We start from the raw sequence: 17,916 nt of genomic DNA on the forward strand, positions 1-17,916 counted from the left end.
AGCAGTACTCACGAGTCAGGTTACTTGTCACAATATAAGGTCCGTGTTCCACAAAAAGGCCAAACATGGATGAACCTCCTGGCCCGCCCTGCAGCCAGAGAACTACGGGAGCATTCAATGGGTCTACCTAGAGGGGAGAGAGACCAGTGACCACACAAAGCACTAGGGCTGCAAAATGCATCCAAGTAAACTTACCCAAAGCATCTGTCTTTCACGACCTTGACTAAACCTCACACAGCCTTCCCAGATCCCAGGGACCACTCTCCATGACAAGCAAGGTACTGGGCATCTCTGGTTGTTTTGAATTAGCATTTGCCTCATATGCTGGTGTCTAGACACCCAGCATACTGGCTGGGGCACCGGTATAGTTTTTAGCTGTTTGAACTTCTGAGGGACTCTTCCATTTGACCAAGATATTCCCAAAGAGGCACAAGAAAGAGTTCATCCTCCTCGGTGACAGTTGCCCCCCTTCACTGAGAGCCCAAACTGCCTTTCTGATTTTACTCACTAAGAAGGTGTTCACAGGGCCAACAGCAACTTCATTCAACATGAGGGAAACTGAGAAGCAGAAAGGCCCAGAGTCATGCAGCCCATGCAAACAACAGCAACAAAACCCTCAACAAGGTACGAGTTTATGTAGGAGTTGTGGGAGATGTAAATAAGAAAAGGGCATTGGCAGGGGTGGGATGCTAAAAATTAGCTACTGGCAGTAGAGTCAACACCGTCCCCCTCAATGTCAGAGGATGCTTTACTTCCTTCACTCAACACGTGTTTATTGAGCCCCTCATATGGGTCAGGCACATGCTAGGAGTAGGTACCCAGCAGAGCAGTGGGTGAAAAAGAAAACTCTGTCCTCTTTGAGCTTAAATTTTCATGGAAAATGCAGATAGTGAGTAAATACATAAATATGATGATTAAAGCATGAAAAGGAAGTAAGAATGATGTTGAGAGAGTGAGCGAAGGCTGGGAAAGAAAGGTTCCTTTAGACACAGTGATGGGGGAGGGACTCAGTCAGATCAACTGAGCCCTGCAGGCCGGGAAGGATCCAGCCCTGAGAAGAGCTGGGAACAATGCTGTAGATGGAGCGAAAGGGCAGGGAAAATCCTCAAGACAGAAAAGAAGTGAGTGTGAGAGCAGCGAGCGCGGAGGTTGCCTGGCCTGGAAGCGAATCTTCCAGAGCAAAGTGAAAGAAGCTCCACTTGGCCTCCAGGAGCTCAAAGCAGACGTGACAGTGAGCCCTCATTTGATGTCATGGCTCATTGGATGTTCAGTCAACCAGGCTTGGCAAGCAAGGAGCCTATTGCTTCAACCCAGAATGAAATCCCGCAACTTCTCACTTAGCCCAGCCATACAGAGACAAATCAGTGTTTCATCCAAAGTTCTGAGGGACCAGCTCCATCTACTTGGACAATGGGAGAAGGCTGTGCCCAGAAGGCAGGACTAACTCAAGAGGAGGTGATCCGGGATGCTACAACCTAGAACCTGGAAGAACAGCTGATCATACAGGGTTCTAACCACGCGGACAGAGTGCCAGAGGGGTTCCTCTTCTCCAGCTACCACAAGTCTGACATAGAGTCCTTCAGCAGCTTTGGAAAGGGGCCAGGGGGCCTGGCTGAAAGAGAGGTGGTCGTAAGAACAGCCATGAGCTGGAGAAGTGCCTCCTTCTGAGGGGCTACCTCTGGGGCTCGCTCTCCAGGATCCAGGAACTAAATGAGATAATATTTGGAAAGCCCTTAGAACAATGCCTATGGTGTGATAAAAGCACAGTAAGTGTAAACAATTATCATAATTAAAGAAACAGGTGGAAAAGGTAGGAATCCAGAGTCAGACTGGGAACTCAGATCAGCGGGGCTGCAGCTCCAAGAGCCAGCACAGTATAAGGGACAAGTCTGTGACCTCTTGCCCCAAAACGGATTCAAAATCTGGGCTTTACTATCTACTAGCTGTGTGGTTTTAGGCAAGTGGCCTACATTCTCGGGACCTCAGTTTCCCCACCTGTAAAATGGGGATCAATAATACTACCTATGCCATGTGGCTGTTGGGAGGACTAAACAAACTAATTTTCATAAAGCCCAGTGAGTGGCGTATAGCACATGCTCTACAAATGGCAGCTATTGCCATGATAGATAAATACTAGGAATTTATAGATAGTTTTGATGTAAATCATCTATAAATGAGGGAAGAGGAAAAGGGGGTTGTTTGGTGTTCTTCTTTGTTCCTTTGACGGATATCTTTCCTGTCAGTTTTTCACTAGTTAGTCCTCTTGCCTCAAGTGTTGCAAATGTCCGTAAAGAATTCAAGGGGCCTGCCTGGTGGCATGGCAGTTAAGTTCGTGCGCTCGGCTTTGGTGGCCCGGGGTTCGCTGGTTTGGATCCCAGGCGTGGACCTACACACCACTCATCAAGCCAGGCTGTGGCAGGCATCCCACATATGAAATAGAGGAGGATGCGCACACATGTTAGCTCAAGCCAATATTCCTCAGCAAAAAGAGGAAGACTGGCAACAGATGTTCGCTCAGGGTTAATCTTCCTCAAAAAAAAAAAATAAAGAATTCAAGAGAACTAGGGACTTGAATTATAAGTCAAAGCAAGAAAAATTAAAATCAAAGACAGCCTTTTAAAGCTGCTGTGGGGGAAAGAGAGTGAGCCCTGGAATTGGCAGCCGGACACGTTCTGGCTCTCGTGGCCACATAATAGCTGTGTGATCCTATTCTCAGATTCTTCCAGCGCTCGGTTTCCTCGTCCATCAAATGGCAATAATGCTCACCTCCCAGGCTTCCTGAAGGCCCTGATGAGAAAATGCGTCACGAAATCATACTGTAAACCCTACTGTGCTGAATAAACATAACCAGCTCTGCCCGAACCTGCCTGACCCCAACTGTGTCGTTTTGTTTGAGTGAGCGATTTTTATGGCCCCTCAGATCCTCTCATTGCTGTTCAGTATCACTCAGCAGGACCACCTTCCACGAGTATTCACTCAGCAGTGGGAGCATGTCAGAGGTGGGGAAGCAATGCAACCCGGATGGAAGTGTTTCCAGCCTCCCCGGGAATGTGAGATACTTTGAGTCCACACATTCCAGTGGACATCCACCCCCGACTTCCTTCCTAATGTGCACGAGCTTCTAGAAGCCATGGTGTGCTACGTGGAGGGAGTAGTTCTCAACCTTTTATTTCATTAAAATAACTCGGAGAGCTTTAAAAAAAACTACTGCCTAGGCCCGAATCCCAGAGATTCCAATTCCCCTGGTCTCCGGGGAGGCAGGCATCAGTCTTTTTTAAAAGCTCCCCACAGTTCGAATATGCAGGCAGGACTGAGAATCTGTGATGGTGACGGAGAGTTTCTTGGAAGCCCTGGGCCCTGGTCTCCACCCTATCCTCTCCTGGCTTTTCATGTCCCTTCCTGTGACCTGGTACAATGAAGAGATCTCCGGGCTCTCAGAAAAATAGCCTGATCCTGAGAGGCCACACTACAAAGTCAAGTCAAACACCTCGGTGCCAAAGCTCTTTATTATGCAACTGTGCGGCGCAGGACACTGCATTCTTGGAATGCTTAAACAACAAGAGAGCTGCACACACACCTCCACCCTCAGCTGACCTGGCTCCTCAAATCTACTTTCCTGAAGGAGGTGAATGAGCTCAACAAGCCCTGAGGAAGCTCGTTTTTAGAGAAAACTCTGTGTACACTTCTACTTTGATGAGCCAATCTGTGAACTAATACTGCCCTTATCTGGAATAAAATGCAAAAGTCAGATGCTGGAAAAAAAAGGTTTACATGTTCAACGCTAAAAACCCAAGAGTTAGTTATAGGACAGAATGTAGACTTTTGTAATAGCATATGATATCATAATGCCATGACATATAATCAGGTCAATAATAATGTCATAAAGTTATTGTGTGATAATTCCTAGGGTGATATATTTAGCTCTCAATTATGAGAACGCAGCCCTTCTCCCACTGTCTACCCCGCAAGTAGGAATGAACAGAAGTGCCTGAAGATACCCTGAACAGATCACATTGCAAAACCTAGGATCAATGAAATAAGAAACAACCACTTTAATTTATCTACAATTTTACGTAATTCAGGACTTTTAAAGTATTTATTATTTTGAAGCTATAATTCAAGAGGGTATGAAACAAGAGAAACAGAGCCTTTATTTTTGTCAAAAGTTATAAAAATTTTCCTTAAAACTTTATTTTACATAGGAAGTACTCATTCTTAACTAATTTTTCTTTCAAAGAGGGTATAAAAAAATCCCCTTGCTCCACCAATCCTATTCCCTAGAGACGATCGTGGAGACGTTTAGTCTTCCAGATGTTTCTCTATGCCCCCCCCAACATACATATACACATATCGTGTAGATGTTATGTATGCTATATACATAAACACTAATTTTTTCAAACAGAGGATCAAGCTACACGTAATACTCTTAGTTTTGCTGTATTCACTTAACAACATGTTATGGAAATCTCTTCATATCAGTACATATCATTATTTGGCTGAATAGCATAACACTCTGAATTTACCAGAATGTATTAATTCATTTAACATATAAAATCCTGACGGGCATTGCTTTCGGGTGGGGGATGCAGACCACTCCCACTCACAGACTGGTAGGATATTTAATGGTTGACAGCATAGATTTTGGCACTTACAGCCAAGGTTTGAATTCCAACTATGCAATTTTACAGCTGTGTGACCTTAGGCAAGTTACTGAACTCCTCTGTGTCTCGGTGTCCTCTGCTTGAAAATAAGAACAATAATAATACCTGTCTTATATAGTTGTTGTGCAGTTAATATAAGCACAGCACTTAGAACAGTGTCTGGCACATCTACCTAAACGTTAGCTCTATTATTTTTCTGGGGAGGTGATTGGACAGGTAATAAATAAGTAAATAAATGGGTGATATGAGAGAGTAATAGATGAACATTAGATTGAATACTTAAAGAAGTCCTTTGGTGATGAGCTAATATTTGAGCTGAGACCTGAAAGGTGAGTAATTCCCTGCTGATAAGCATCTATATATTTAACTTAAAAGAAAATAAACTCTCTATTAATGATATACAGGTCAGAGTACTGTAGCAAGGACTGGTGATCAAAAAGAAGGGACAAAGAAATCCTAAATACATCAGTGAGAAGTCTCTCTGGTGACAGAAGAATGTGGGTACGCAGGGCCCACCACTCTGCACCTTTTCTTGGCGAACAAGAAACCGTGGCTTTGCCTCAGACGCCCTTTCAATTCTTCTGGTGACCCCTGGTGGCCAATTCATGAACTTGGACACTCCTTCCTGAGAATTTGCTCCAGAATGAATGGCCCAGAAGGAGGAAAGTTATCTATTCGGTGTTTTTAGACTCTCTACAGAAGAAATCCCACCATTTGTCACATTAGCACATTCCACTGTTTATTCACAACGATGGTGAAAAAATCTACCCTATGTTGTAAGAGATTGTCATTCGAAGTAAGCGAAACTCATTCATTTGGTTTAACCTTCTGTGCATAAAGGGATTCTTAGAAACACCCAGTTTCTTCCTTTCTCCTTGCTTCTAAGTGAAGAGAGAGGAGACTCGATACAGGAACACTGACAAAACTAAACTAGCACTGACACAGGAACACTGACAAAACTAAACTAGCACTGACACAGGAACACTGACAAAACTAAACTACACTAACCTCCCTGTCCTATTGCTCCCCATGGGACATGCCCTCCATAGACAGCATCCCGTGCATGCTCAGAGTCTTCCTTTTCACCCGCATCAAACCACACCCATCTTCTTCCCATCCTCCCAGGCCCTCCTTTTCCTTCTGTGGTGGAGATAACCTTCTACTCAGACCTTACACGTCACTGAAGCATTAAGCTCACATGTTGGGCGAGCGGGCCCTAAAGACTTGGCGATTTCAGTACTCTGAAGTAACATGACTATTTTATAAGGAGGACTTATCGGAGGAGCTCTACGGAATCTCAGGTATTTCAACAAGTATTAGGGCATTTTCCACCAATGCCCAGGGCTGGAATATATTCTCGAGCCACCCTCTTCCTCCCACCCCGCAATAGGGAACACCATACTTTGTAAGAGAAAACACCAACTAACCCACTAACAGACCCAAATCAATGGCCCCACTTAAGATGAGTAGTACAATTAGTAAACTAATTAAGGCTCCCTTCACACTTCTATATGCAGAGGCTCATCATTTGCTTGGTTTTAAGTAATGTGTTCTATCTTAATTGAAGTCATTCGTACCCCAAGTAAATGTCTTGAATTCCCCCAAGAATGTTTGAATGGACTCCCATCTTGCCACACAGATCCCAGTCAGCTGCTACACTAATGGTGCTAATCAAGGCAGAGCTTTTTATTTAAAGCAATTGGTTTTGTGACTAGAATTAACTCGGTACCTAACAACATTTTAATTCTACACACATACTCCCAACACATGCAAACAACTTGCTTAAGACATGCTGTGCTTTCAGAGGAACTTTACCTACAGTGGTTGGTGTTGACCACTCCTAGGTCTTCCTTTACCATGACTGTTGCTACCGCACCATCTTATGGAAAATTAACTTTTTCAACCTTTTTTCGGTTTTGAGGCCTCCTTACACCACTCCTGACTTCCCACTGACTCTCATCAAGCCTTGAATTGTCTCACTAATTTGAGCCAGCTTGCACCCCATTAGAATCCTCTCTACCTTTCTCCTTCTTAACCATTGTACTTGGCTCTCATTCCTTCTTGAAGCTGTTATGGCTTCTCTGTTTGTGCCTCCTGCCAAAAAGCTGCACTTTAGAAGGAATGGGTGGGGAGGGATGGTGGAGAAGAGGCCTGACTTTCCCTTCTTGGTGCAAAGAAAGAAATGGCTGAGAAAGTTAGTTACTTTCTTCTCCATGTAAATTTCCATTTCTCAAAAGGAGTCAGGCACACAAAAGTTTCTGCAGAGTTTGAATATTCCTGTGGATGGAATGATCTACAATTGATCATTTTTAGCTACTTTCTTCTTGTTTTGTCTCACCCACCTTCTATCTTTCCAGATCCCTGATGCTGTAAGTACACAGCAAAGAGAAGATAAACAGTGAAAGCATGAAGAAGACAAATGTCTGAGACTTCCAAATCTTTGGTGTCTTACTAGTGGATTTGTAGCCATCTGCGGTAGACATATTTTAAGAGATCTGTTCAGCCCATATCCCTTCTCTAAGAACTGACTCCCCAGTTACCAATGGAAGGGGCCCATTAGCCATGGTTATATCACATGACCCAGCACCCTCAGCCTCAGCTGACTGGACCAAGAAAGAACCCCTGACCCAACTGAGCCAAGCACACTCTGCCCCTAGGAGAGGTGCTAGTCAATCTCTGTTGATTGCATGGTCCAAGCACAGGTAAACTTGGAAACTGTAGGGTAGATATCTTCTGCCAAAGGCCTGAAGAAGCAAAGCATGTTGATCTACCAAGAGAGAAGAATGAGGCACACATGAGTGATCCCGTGGTCCTGGACGGAATACGGCTGAGACAGAAAGACCGGCTGCCCTGGCTCCTGATGCCTTTTCAGTTCCTGCTTCCTCAGGCCAGACCGCACTTTCTGCCCTTGGTGTCTCCAGGCAGGAGAGAAGGATTTAGAATGGGGCGGCTATATTATTTTACAGTCCAATCAAAAGACAGAAACCATACAGTAATTTGAATTTTTAAATTTTTCTATTTTTTAATTATTAGTTTTTTTACCTGGAAACATTGATCTTTAATTCTGTTACAAGTTCCAGTGTTTTCTCTGGCCCTTGTCAGCAATGGGCATCACATCTACCCACGTGGGGATGGAATGACTGAGGGGTCTGCTCCTCCGTGAGCTATGTCCTGGGTGTTGGCCAAATACCAGCATACTGAGTGGGCTTCCTGTGTTTACCAAGGAACCAGGAAATTTTAATATAATGAGGTATTCATTATAACCAGAGAATAACCATAAATATGGGAAGAGAACTCTAAAGAACACCCTGGGCTGAAGGAGAGTGTCCAGTGATAGACAAACTCATAAGGTGGGGATGGGGCCCTTCCAAAGGCTACTGTCCAGACCTCCTTGGAGAAGGTGTGGTTGTAGCCCACTGGGTGACTGAGAAGTTCCCTGCGGTGCCCAGTCCAAAACTGGCCAACAATCCCTGGCCAAGTAGGAAAGGCCTCTAGGTACAGTGGGCTGTGGCTGGCAGGGGTGGGAGCGCAGAGGCAGTCAGGATGTTGGGAGCCTGCTTGATTAAAGAGTGGTACACAACCAGGAGTGCATGGTGTCCACGTCAGAAGGGCCGTGGGAAACCCCCCTCCAGGGCATGGCTGGTCAAGGCTGGTGAGAGTGCTGTAGGGAGAGTTGTGCTGTAGGGAACCTGCTCGCTGGCAAGGCCTGGGATGTATGGTGTCCATGTTGTGAGGGCCACAGCCAGGTGGTCACTGCAGCAGAGCCAGAACTATAAGCTTGCTGAGGGTCTTCGTGGTCTGCGTGCCAGCTAAGGCAGAGCACGACAGGATGCCCCACATGCACACTGCTGACCGACTGGGCAGCAGGGCCAAGGGAAAGCAAAACGCAAGACAAAGGGAACACGAAGAGAAGCCAACTTCCTCCTATAGCGTCCCTCCAGCACCCTCTACTGACAAAGCTCGTGCTCAATGTACAGGAAAAATGTTCAGAGCTCTATCACCGCAGAGCAGGTAAGAGGGTAGAATTGGAGCTGAGAGACAAAAATAAAAAACAAAACAACAACAAAAAAACTGGCACAGTAGGCACTACTCCCAAAGCTCTAGTTGTCACAAGATATCACAGTCACAGTCCAAAAGGACATGACAAGAGGCTGTATTGATCTGATGCTGCATAATGTGTCTCCAAAACTTAGTGGCTTAGGACAACAATAATCACTTATTATCTCTCATGCTTTCTGTGGGTCAGGAATCTGGGGCTATCTGGGTGGACAGTTCTGGCTCAGGGTCTTTCATGAGGTTGCACTCAAGCTATCAGGCAGGGTCGCAGTCATCTGAAGGCCAGACTCGGGCTAGATGAATGTCATCCAAGGTTGGTGTTGACTGGATGGCGGAGCCCTCACTTCCTCTCCAGGCGGGTCTGTGCATATAGTTGCCTTAGCATCCTCCCAACATGGCATCCGGCCTCCCGCAGAGGGAGTGAGCCAAGAGACCAAGGCAGAAGCAGCACTGCCCGTAGCCTTGGAAGTCACACACCATCATTTCTGCTATAATGCATTGGTCACAAAGGCCAGCCTTGATTCGTTATGCAAGGGGACTGTAGAGGAGCATGCATACCAAGAACCAAAGCTCCTCTTACAGGCTGGCTACCCCAGGCTACAAATTCAAGGACTCGTTCACTCAACCCAGCCCGTGATTTAGAGTTCGTGGGTGTTTTTATACCTTAGGTTGCACATTTCAGCACTGTCTTGCAGGCAAGCCAACTGAAGCTCTAGAACCATAGAATGTAAGACTGGGAAGGGACCTTAGAAATCAACTAGGTTTAACATCTTTATTTCTATATGAGAAAATGGAGGCCCAGAGAGTATAAATGTCCTGTGCCAAGTCATACAGCCAGGAACTGCAGACCTGGGACTAGAATCCCAGTCTCCTGAGCTCTAGTTCTCTCTCCCCAAATTCAAGCCCACTGACTAGCTGCACTGGAATCACCGTGGTGCCTCTTAGCCGTACTGACCCTGGGGCTCTCCAGATCTACTGGATCAGAATCTGCCGAGAAGGGCTGGGCACTGAGCTGGGGGATTTGTCGTATTTGTGATGCTCCCAGGGATTTCTGATGAGCAGCAGCAGGTCTGAAAGCCACTGTTCTCTACCACCTTGACTGTTGCTAAAGAAGTTCAGATACCCAGAGAAGGGAGTGAACAAAGCACATGCTGAGGCCCAGTGGAGCCATGCCTTCATGCCCAGGGCAGATTGTCCTTCTGGCTTCCAGGTGCCCTTGGGGATGTGCTCTCCGACTCCCAGAGAGAATGCCTTCTGCTTTGGCCCAGGAGCATCAGAGCGGTTTGTTGCCCTTGCCTTGGATTGTGAATTCATGGGCTGCGTTAACCTAATCTTGTGCTCTCTTGATTTTCCTAGTGTGTGGTTAAGCAGGGTCAGTACCTGCAGGATCCTGAGAGGGAAGGACCACCTCAAATGGTGCCTCCAGGTGTCCCCCATGCCTCACTCCATCCTGGCCTTGCTGACCTTTCTCAGTCACTAGACACTGGGATTCCAGGAATCCTGGCCATTCCCCTTGGCCAGAGGAACAAGATGGGGCCCTTAGCTAAGGGGCCTAGGCCTAACTCTACACTTCTCAGGTTTCGGCTCCATGACATCTGAGGTAAATAAACTGCAGGTTTTGGCTAAATGTGTCCACAAAATTATCTATATTCCTATATCTATAAGACAAAGGAAAACCCGGATATCTTTGTTCAATGAGAAGGATGCTAATTTAAAAGAAAAAATCTATATGCCTTTTTACTCTCTTAAACATGAAAAATCCCAATTTCACTTTGTAATTTCTTTACCCCGTAGCATTAATCCACATTCTTGGCTGACATTCAGCTCCTTCCAATTTGGAAATGTTTCTTATTTCCTGTCTTCTCTATCCCCCCAAATTGTGGCTGGTTTCATTCTGTACAGTATTTGCCTTAATAATAGGAAAACTAATAATGATAATGATGATAATAATGAAATAATAATCATAGCAACTCTACTTCCTATGAATCCGACACCATGCTAAAGGCTTTAGCACATTATCTCATTGTCTCAGAACCATTGTCCAGCAGGTATTTTGATCCTCATTTTAAAACAAGGAAACCAATGCTCAGAGAAATTAAGAGATGTGCCGGAGGTCACATCTGGCACAAATAGTGGAGCCAGAGTTTGATCCAAGCCTGAGCAGCTCAAGAGCTATACTTTTGACAACCATAGTCTAGTGTCTTCCGTGACTACTTTTCTCAGGATCAACGTGTGACAGTCAAGAGCAAAGATTTCTCTGTCAGAGACCTAGTTTTAAATTCCAGTTCTGCCAATTTCTAGTTGGGTAACTTGGGGCTAATTATTTAATCTCTGTAATCTTCTTCATCTGTAAAATGAGGATAATAATTCCTTCTTCATGGGGTTATTGTAAAGATTAAGTAAGAAAAAGCACAGTGCTCAGCACATAGTCAATGTTCAATTAGCGATAGCTATCATAATTGTTGCATTTTTATTGGCTTCATTATACTTTTTATCTCATGCAAAACGCCTATTCATTTCTCTTGTAGATTGTACCCCCACTGCACACCAATTTTAAGTTCCGGAATCCATTATGCACTGATTTTTATACAATAACAGGGGAGTCTCACAGCAATAACAGGAAAACAAAACTAATTTGAGAAACAGCAGCCCCCAAAATACTCAGAGGATATTACCAGCGTGGCATCCTTCCTGGATCTCTTATTTTCTCTACTTTCAGTTTTTGTAAGGGGTCATTTCTCTCCTGATGACAATCTCAGTGCTTCCCTATGACAAGCAATGAGCTAATATTTCTGCCAAATAAAGGAACTCTCCCCCACCTCGGTGACCACAGCTTCTCCTTCTCACATCCTTTATCTTCCTCATCCAAACCGACCAGTTCCGCAATTTACAGCCCAAAGGCTTGGCAGGAATGGTTGCTTTGGGGCCTCAGCGACCTGGCTCTGTCTGTGGGCTCCCTGGCAAGGAGGTCTTGGAACAATCTATCCCGGCTGTCACGTGGTGACACCTGTCAGCGGTACAGCCTTTTCATCGCTGCCTCTCTCTCCCCTGAAGCTTAGTCCATCACTTTCAATAGAACACTATCTTCTTTCCTGTTCCGGTGGCCTCGCATCGATGTCTTCTGGCATCATCTTAAAATGTATTTAGGGCTACAGTAGTGGGCCCAAAAGAACATAATCTGGTCAGGAGATGGACAGCTAGGTCTTCATTTAATCAGGAGACAGGGGACCCCAAGAGCACAGTCATTGTTTAATACAAGGGTGGGGTTCAGACCTCGGTCTGGCAGCCAGGAGAGGTGCCAAACCTAAGCGCATTTCCCTGACCAGCATCTTAGTCCCTGCTTCCCCTCTATTCTAGACAAAGCTATTCAACTGCTCAGAGGTACCCTAAGAAAGGAAAGACTGAGTCTTTATTTTATTTTCATTTGATCATTTCCCTCACCATTAATTCATGCTTTTACAAACCTGAATTATTACTAAAGAAGGTTCAACATGCAGATCAACGGGAAATTCACCGGGATCATAAACAGCCACCAAAGCAGAGGAGAAAGTAAGGAATCAGGGTTCACGGGGCTGGGGTCGGGAGGCAGAGGGTGCAGCTGAGCCTGAGCCCCCCAAGGCCTAGAGGACTACCGAGCAGGATTAGGAAAGCTGGCCCCACAGGATGTACTCACCCCTCAGTTCCCCATCCTAGCCCTCATCCCAGGTAGGTGTATGGGACAACACGTAACATTTATCTGAGTTTGCCTGCTCTAGGTATTTCTTTCTGCAAAAGGAGTGTGGGCCATTGTGAGGCCACGAGCACTGAATACAGGTCAGTGGCTAGTAGGCTGGAGTGAACGTTTCTCAAATGTGGTCCACCTCGTAATTCTACAACTTGCTGGCCTCGCCCAATTTACAAATCAGAATCTCTGGGGAGGGGGGTGCGATTTGGAGATAATTCTTTTATTCAATAAAATGTGAAAATCACTAAGAGAGAACATATTGAAAATCACTGACCTAGGCAAATTTTTCAAGTATCCATTTTGCACAGAATAATGGTCCCCAAAGGTGTCCACATCCTAATCCCCAGAACCTGTGAATATGTTAAACTACAAGGTAAAGGGGAATTAAGGTTGTAATGGAATTAAGGGTGCTCATCAATCGACCTTAAAATGGAGAGATTATCCTAGATTATTGAGTGGGCTGAATGTAATCACAACGGTCCTTAACGTAGAAGAAGGAGGAAGAAGACAAGAGTCAGAGAAGGTGATGTGACTATGGAGCCAGCCAGAGGGACGCAGCATGAGAAGGATGCAGTCAGCCGATGCAGGCGTTGAAGATGGGGAAAGGAGCCATGAGGCAAGGAATACTAGCAGCCTCCAGAAATTGCAAAAGGCAAGGGAACAGACTCTCCCCTCGAGTTTCCGGAAGGACCACAGCCTGCTGACACCTTAATTTTAGCCCAGTGACCTATAGAGCTGTGAAAAAATAAATTCGTGCTGTTTAAGCCACTGTTTATGGTAACTTGTACAGCAGAAAACCACTACAGAGGGATTCATGATAAATGGCTGTCTTCAACGATAGAGACAGATGCGATATCAAAAACACACATGCATGGTATGGTTTCTGAAAGGCACAGAGTTTAAGAGGCTCCTGAGAACATAAGGAAAAATTTCACCCGTTAGAATTAGGTCATATTTCTAGGCTTATTTATATCAATTCTCCTTAAGACAGCTGAGTTGAATATTTGGATATTTTCCTGATTGCTTCTGAAGATCCATTCTCTCCTCTGCCCTACACCCAGGTAGGCAGACGTCTATGGACCAGACTCCCTCACTCTCTGGTTTCCAGTTGGGTTCCACCAATGGGAGGCACCAGCTGGAGCCTGGAGGGCACTCGGGAGCCAACCTTGCACTAGTTCAACCCTTAGAGTTAGTCTCTCCTTAAATTCTGTGCTCCAGGCATCTTATTTGCCTTGCTCAACAGTAACACCAAGGAAGAAATAAATAAGAAACTTTCTAGGGTCTAGGAAAGGCCTCCCAGAGTAGGTGACAGCCTGAAGACTACTATGAGACCAACCAAAAAGTATATGGAATTCCTCCCAGTTCTTACACGCCTTCCCTGACCCATGGCTATGTGGTGAACTGTGTCAGAGGCCATGGTTGCGAACACAGAAATGAGAAGCCAAGAAAATACAGCCCAACAGTACCAAAGGAAGCAATTTAATTTGAAAACTACCCTGGATTAAGCAATTTACCCAGTCATTGTATATTCAACACTGCTATATGCAAATCACATGCAAATATAAACACCACCCTCCATAGGGATAGCTTTTTCTTTGTTTTCTCTGGCTTCTAAAGCAAATCCAATTTGGAAAATAAAGATAGAAAATTACTCTGTGGTGGGATAAAATTTGTTTATGCATGTCAGCACCTCTACAAATACCCGCAACAGTACCCATAAGCCTAAACTGATTCATTCATGCTGAACTGTGTGACCTTGCCATGAGCTAAACAGGATGGGTAAAGTACAAGGATATACCTGCCTGTGTCTGTGTGGACCTGAGAAGGTGATTGGCCCCCTCCTCCAGGAAGCCGTGCTAGGTTACCAGTCTCTCCCCAAGGGTTCAGAGAATGAGTTTAGTTCCTCGTCCTCGGTGTTCCCACAGAGTATTGCTCAGTTTGTGGGTACTGGATGCACGAAGGAGTGTGTACTAGAATAGTGACGAGCACAGCAAAGTGCACAGACACAGCAGCTGTACAAGACCACAATCAACTAAATTTACACATGCTTCCACACGCATTACCTACCAACTGCAGGAACCTCCGCACTCCTTCTCCTTCTTTGGCTCCCCACTGCCCACCCCCGCCCCAAGTATTTTTGGAACAAAACAACAACAAAAGGATAGGAAGAAGACTGTGGCAGGAAGAACGTGGTGGTATTAATATTCCGAATAAGGCTGCAAGGAATTTAAAAGCTGGACCGTCCCCGCAAACATTTGTTTCCTGCCCATAAACAGGGAACACCGCGTAGAGTGACTGGCATTTATTTTTAGAAAAAGAAAAATCTGAAAGATGAAAAAAAAAGAACCCGTGGGTTTGTTTTTGGGCTCACACTTCTATGCTGGAGCAGCACAGTCAGCTCTTGGGGTCAGTGTTCTGTTCGGGTGCCGCCGCAGGCCTACCTGAGCCGGAAAGAACCAGAAGAAAAGGTTGCTGTTGTACGTCTCATTCACAGTGATGTAGCCGGCGTAACTCACCACGTTCGATCCTAGGGAAGGAGCGACCAAACTCAGCTGTCTCCCTAGTGGAGGAAAAGATTTACCCAAGGATTAGAGAAATAATACAGCGTTGGCCACCTCGGCCCCGGCCAGACTTCTCACAGGGGCCAGGTCTGGATGGAGCAATCCGAAAGGCTACACGGAGACTGGCATAAAGGTCCTTCCTGTAGCAAATTCCAGTGTGCCCTGGCCAAGTCCACAGTCGACATTGACCATGTAGCCAAGGACAAGTGATATTTTTGTGCACTTGTCATTGTTTTTGCTTCCCAAATATATTTCATGAGCTATAATGAGATTTTTTTTTTTCTTTTTAAAGAAAAGAAAATCACCTATCCTCAGCTCCACTCAAAAAAGTAAACCACGATGTTCACAGTGGGCCACGTGCAAGGCCAGGGCAGGATAAAGTCACCTGACCCCCAAAGGTTGGGGGGGTTCAAAAGAAACAGCACAGCTAAGTAGCTGTCAGTCCTGGGGAGGCCCGTGTTCTCCACACTTGTTATCACGAAAGCAAAGGCCTGCCCTTTCCATTGAAGGAACGGACTGAGGCACATGGGGACAGGGGTGGCTGGGGAGGGTGGGGAGGGACAGGCGGCCTTTTCTTCTGGAAAAGGTTTTCACCCAAGAGGAAATGACAGTAATAGGAGCTAACACTCAAAAGGCCACTGTACCAAGGGCATTACATTATGTGGTAGGTACAATCATCTTCCCTACTTTACAGATGAGAAAAACTGAGTACAGAGAGGTTAAGCAACTTGCCCAAGGTCACACAGCCAGTAAAGGAGAGCTGAGATTTAAATCTAGCTGACAGGCTGCAGAGTTCGCTCCTTCCCCCACCCCACTACACGGCTTCCCAAGTAGAGAGTTAGTCAGACAGCGTGGGCGGCAGGGCATGGAAGGGGAAGCAGGGAGTAGAAAAGCAATGGAGAAGTGGGTAGCAGGGTGTGGTAGGAAAGTAGAAGGGGAAGTCTGGGTGCAAAAGAGTCCTTTAGTGGTGACAAAGCAAGTGTCCCCAATAAAAACTCATCATTCAAGAGAAACTATTTAAGTTCTTGAGACATATTAAGCTGGAGACTGGTTAGCAGAGAGGAGTAGGTGAGAAAGCTTGGTCCACACATGCCACCAACTAAAGATGCCTTCGGTGGGGGCTGGAGCCCACAGGCTCCACAGTGCTGGCTGTGAGCATCCCTTCCCAACTTGGCCTTCAGTGACGTCACCGAGAGGATGCAATAAGCCACGGTGAGAATATCTACACTCAGGGATCAGTGCTCCGGGGCAGGTCCCGACTGCCAGAGCTGGTTGTGAAACTTGTGCTAGCACACCATGCTTTGGGGCTCCAAGTTCCTCTTTTTTTTGAGGAAGATTAGCCCTGAGCTAACATCCGCCGACAATCCTCCTCTTTTTGCTGAGGAAGATTGGCCCTGAGCTAACATCTGTGCCCATCTTCCTCTACTTTATACGTGGGGTGCCTGCCAAAGCATGGTTTGACAAGTGGTGCATAGGTCCACGCCCAGGATCCAAACTGGCAAACCCCGGGCCACCAAAGCAGAATGTATGAACTTAACCACTGCACCACCAGGCCGGCCCCTACAAGTTCCTCTTTTAAAATGAATATGCCCCGCAAAGGGAAACTCTCTTCTGCACTACGCTGTTCCCTTTCCCTAGTACTCTGCTGACAAGCGCTGCTATTGACCAGCTCTGTGACCTTGTGGGCAGTCATTTAGCGCTCTGTGCTCCACTTTCTCATCTATGAAAGGTGGATGACCTTAAGAGTCCGTACATGCAAAACCTGTCGAAAAGAAGCTGGCTCGTAGGGAGCACCGCTATTGCTATTATCTGCGAAATGCATCTGCTGATTAGGAACAGGCAGCACCTGGGAGCAGAGAGATGGTGGAGACAAAGGAAAGGTCTCAACAGGCAGTTTCCAGAGGGTCCTGCTAGGCTGGTACAATAGGAAGAGCATGGGTTTCCGAGTCAGACAGACCTGGGTGTGCAATCCTGACCAGGCTGCCTAGCAAGTCGCTTCATAGCGCTGAGCCCTCTTTCCTTTTGTGCAAAAGGGTGGCTATTGATTCCCCTACCCCAGGCTTTCTGGGAGGATCAAATGAAAAAATGCATTGGAAGCCTTAGCATGGAGCCAGACACAAAGTAAGGGCTCAGGCAAAGGGAGGGATGATTATCATTAGCCCAGGAGCAACCCCAAGGGCAGTCTAGAAGTCTGGAAGATTTTGCCTTTTTCTGGTTCAGTCCAGTTCCCCCAGGGAAGATTGCTTAATCCAACCTCTCCAGCTCTTCCCAATGAGCTCTATCCCTCCCTGCCAGAAAAAGGCAAAAAAAGGAGAAAGCAAAAGAGAGAGGAGGGTTTTTTTTTGATGAAGAAGATTGGCTCTGAACTAACATCTGTGCCAATCTTCCTCTATTTTATATGTGGGATGCTGCCACAGCATGGCTTGATGAGCAGTGTGTATGTCTGATCCCATGGAACCCAGGTCACTGAAGAGGAACGTGCAAACTTAACAGCTACGCCACCAGGCTGGCCCCAAGAGAGAGGAGGATTTTAAGAAAAATAAGAGCGAGGGGCCAGCCCGGTGGCACAGTGGTTAAGTGCGCATGTTCCGCTTCGGCGGTCCGGGGTTTGCCAGTTCAGATCCAAGGTGTGGACATGGCACCGATTGGCAAGCCATGCTGCGGTAGGTGTTCCACATATAAAGTAGAGGGAGACAGGCATGGATGTTAGCTCAGGGCCAGTCTTCCTCAGCAAAAAGAGGAGGATTGGTGGCAGATGTTAGCTCAGGGCTAATCTTTCTCAAAAAAAAAAAAGAAAAGAAAAAGAAAAGGGAGATGTTTCAGGGAAAGTGGTGTGTGCCAGCCCTGCTCCCACCCCACCCCTTTCCCTCCAGCTGTCATTTCCTCCCTCTCTCCTTGTTTGCTTCTCTTCTCA

The 17,916-nt window shown here is 46.1% G+C and overlaps 1 protein-coding gene across 1 annotated transcript in view; it reads right to left on the minus strand.

Moving 5' to 3' along the window:
- Positions 1-17,916, minus strand: part of CPVL (carboxypeptidase vitellogenic like) — a 137,057-nt gene that overhangs the window by 92,827 nt on the left and 26,314 nt on the right. Inside the window, exons 3-4 of the mRNA XM_014841042.3 lie at positions 14,883-15,001; positions 13-127 (exon numbers count right to left, since the gene is read on the minus strand). Coding sequence (XP_014696528.1) covers positions 13-127; positions 14,883-15,001 — 234 coding nt within the window. The remainder of the gene's footprint in view (positions 1-12; positions 128-14,882; positions 15,002-17,916) is intronic.

The sequence above is a fragment of the Equus asinus genome, chromosome 1 (genome assembly GCF_041296235.1).
Source record: "Equus asinus isolate D_3611 breed Donkey chromosome 1, EquAss-T2T_v2, whole genome shotgun sequence".
Taxonomy (NCBI): domain Eukaryota; kingdom Metazoa; phylum Chordata; class Mammalia; order Perissodactyla; family Equidae; genus Equus; species Equus asinus.